Source organism: Alligator sinensis, unplaced genomic scaffold (assembly GCF_000455745.1).
Source record: "Alligator sinensis unplaced genomic scaffold, ASM45574v1 scaffold647_2, whole genome shotgun sequence".
Taxonomy (NCBI): Eukaryota; Metazoa; Chordata; order Crocodylia; family Alligatoridae; genus Alligator; species Alligator sinensis.
In genome coordinates this window covers 4305409-4307352 of record NW_005841832.1, presented here as the reverse complement: position 1 = coordinate 4307352, position 1944 = coordinate 4305409, and the positions used below count along the sequence as shown (strand labels likewise).

At 61.5% G+C, this 1944-nt stretch overlaps 1 protein-coding gene across 1 annotated transcript in view; it reads right to left on the bottom strand.

Annotated features, from left to right (window-relative positions):
* GRIN2D (glutamate ionotropic receptor NMDA type subunit 2D) overlaps window positions 1–1944 on the bottom strand; it is a 16714-nt gene that overhangs the window by 2295 nt on the left and 12475 nt on the right. The window contains exon 12 of the mRNA XM_025197022.1: window positions 7–746. Coding sequence (XP_025052807.1) covers window positions 7–746 — 740 coding nt within the window. The remainder of the gene's footprint in view (window positions 1–6; window positions 747–1944) is intronic.

Sequence of the window (1944 nt, the reverse complement as noted above, 5' to 3'; positions counted from 1 at the left end):
CGCACACGCCCACGGGGGGCTGGGGCCCGCGGTGGGGTGCGCTCGTCTTCATAGGACAGGCGGGTGTAGCCGTAGCGCCCCGTCTCCTTGCTTGGGCGCCCACACTCCAGCTCACGGGGACCCTTGGGGGCATAGGCCCCACTCATGCCAACCCCGTGCTTCTTGGGCTCTGGTGTCCGGCTCCCAGTTTTGCCTGCCTGGAAACTCTCGTATAGGCCCCGCAGGGACTTACGATGCCAGGCTGAAGCAGGTGGTTCCGGCTCTTCCTTCTCCCGCACAATGGCAAAGTAGGATGGGGGGTTCTCCAGACCTCTGGCGGGAGGTGGCGGTGAAAGCTGGCAAGGCGCCATCTTCTTTGCCTGCCCTGGTGCAGCCATCCCCGCTCCAGCACCTGCACCCAGGTGATCTGACAGCCCCTCAGGTTCAATGGGGCCGTAGAATCGGTGGAAACCATCGGTGAAGGCGCTCTGGAGGCCGTGGCGGGAGCTGGCTTTGGCCCCAGAGGGCTCAGGGGGACCAGGTGGTGCATACAGGTCTTTGTAGCAGTTGGGGCTGCGGGCGTGACGCCAACGTTCCACGATGCGGCGCTCCCGGGGCAGGAAACTGCTGCAGGGCAGGGGTGGGGCAGGGGGGCTGGGCAGGGCTGGTGCCCCACTGCGTTGTGGCCCATAGCTATGGTTCAGGATGGGCAGCTGCTGCTGGTCCTTGGCCTTTGGATCCTCACTGCTGCAGCAGCTGTACATGCCCTGGTGGGGGGAGACAAGGAGGACACAGGTTTGTAGGGGGGTAGAACTAAAATGCATGGGGGAGACACCCTTATCACAACACCAGCCCCAACACTGTGGCATGGGGTGGGGGGATGTTACTGCCCCAGAGAGCTGCTGGGGGGTTACTGTTCATGGGGGTAGAACCAAATATACCCCACCTCTACACAGAGGGGATCTCTATAGCAGAGACACCATCCCACTGTGCAGCAGGACAGACCTATGTGGGGGGGAGGCTATTGCAGTGACACAGCTGCATTGAGTACTTAGCAGGGGGAACATTATTGCTGTGACACCACTGCAGCAAGCACTAAATGGAGAGGGGAAGGTTATCGCTGTGACGCCACTGCAGCAAGGACTACACGGGAGGGGGGGAAGGTTATTGTTGGGACTCCGCTGCAGTGAGCAGCTTTTATATTGGGCATGGTCCATGTGTGGAGACTGGCTTCTAAGTGGGCTACAGGGTCTTCCTGCTCCTTGTCTCCAGGCCTCCCTCCCCCCACCCCCTCCCCACTGACCCTGGGCTGCCACATAGCTTGAGTGGGTCCATGTGTGTGTGGGGGCCCATCTTTGAGCCTCCCCACTAACTCCCTCCCAGTGCCTTTGTCACAAGCATTTGATTCCTAAGAGATAGCAATACAACATGCTGCAGGGAGGCAGGGACAGACAGACAGACATGCAGGGGATGGGGAGAGCTGCAAAGGGGAGAACAAGGAAAGGGAGGATAGGACAGAGAATCAGAAGGGCTGGGTGTGTGGAGCAGCCAGAGGAGCCCAGGAATTGTGTGTATGTGGGGGGCCGGGAGGGAGGGAGGGCAGTGCTGGGAACAGTGCAGGGGGAGAGGTGGGGAGAAGAGAAGGCGGGGAAGTCAGTGGGACCAGGAGTGTTGGGAGGGGATGTGGGGGGTATCAGGTTGGGGAGGGTGTTTCCTGGTGGTAGGGGAGGCTGGGAAGACTGGGGAGAATGCAGGCTGAGGCACTTTGTGAGGGGGCAGGTTAGGGATGGAGGATGCTGGGGCTGTTGGTGAGGTGGGGAGTGTTGCAGGGATCAGAGGACACTGGGCTATGGGGAAGGCCAGGAGCACTGGCAGAGTAGGGCCTCAGGCTGGGTGGACAAGCTGGGGAGGTTTGAAGGGCATCAGGTTGGGGGGGGGGGGGGGGGCCCACGCCTGGGCGGGAGG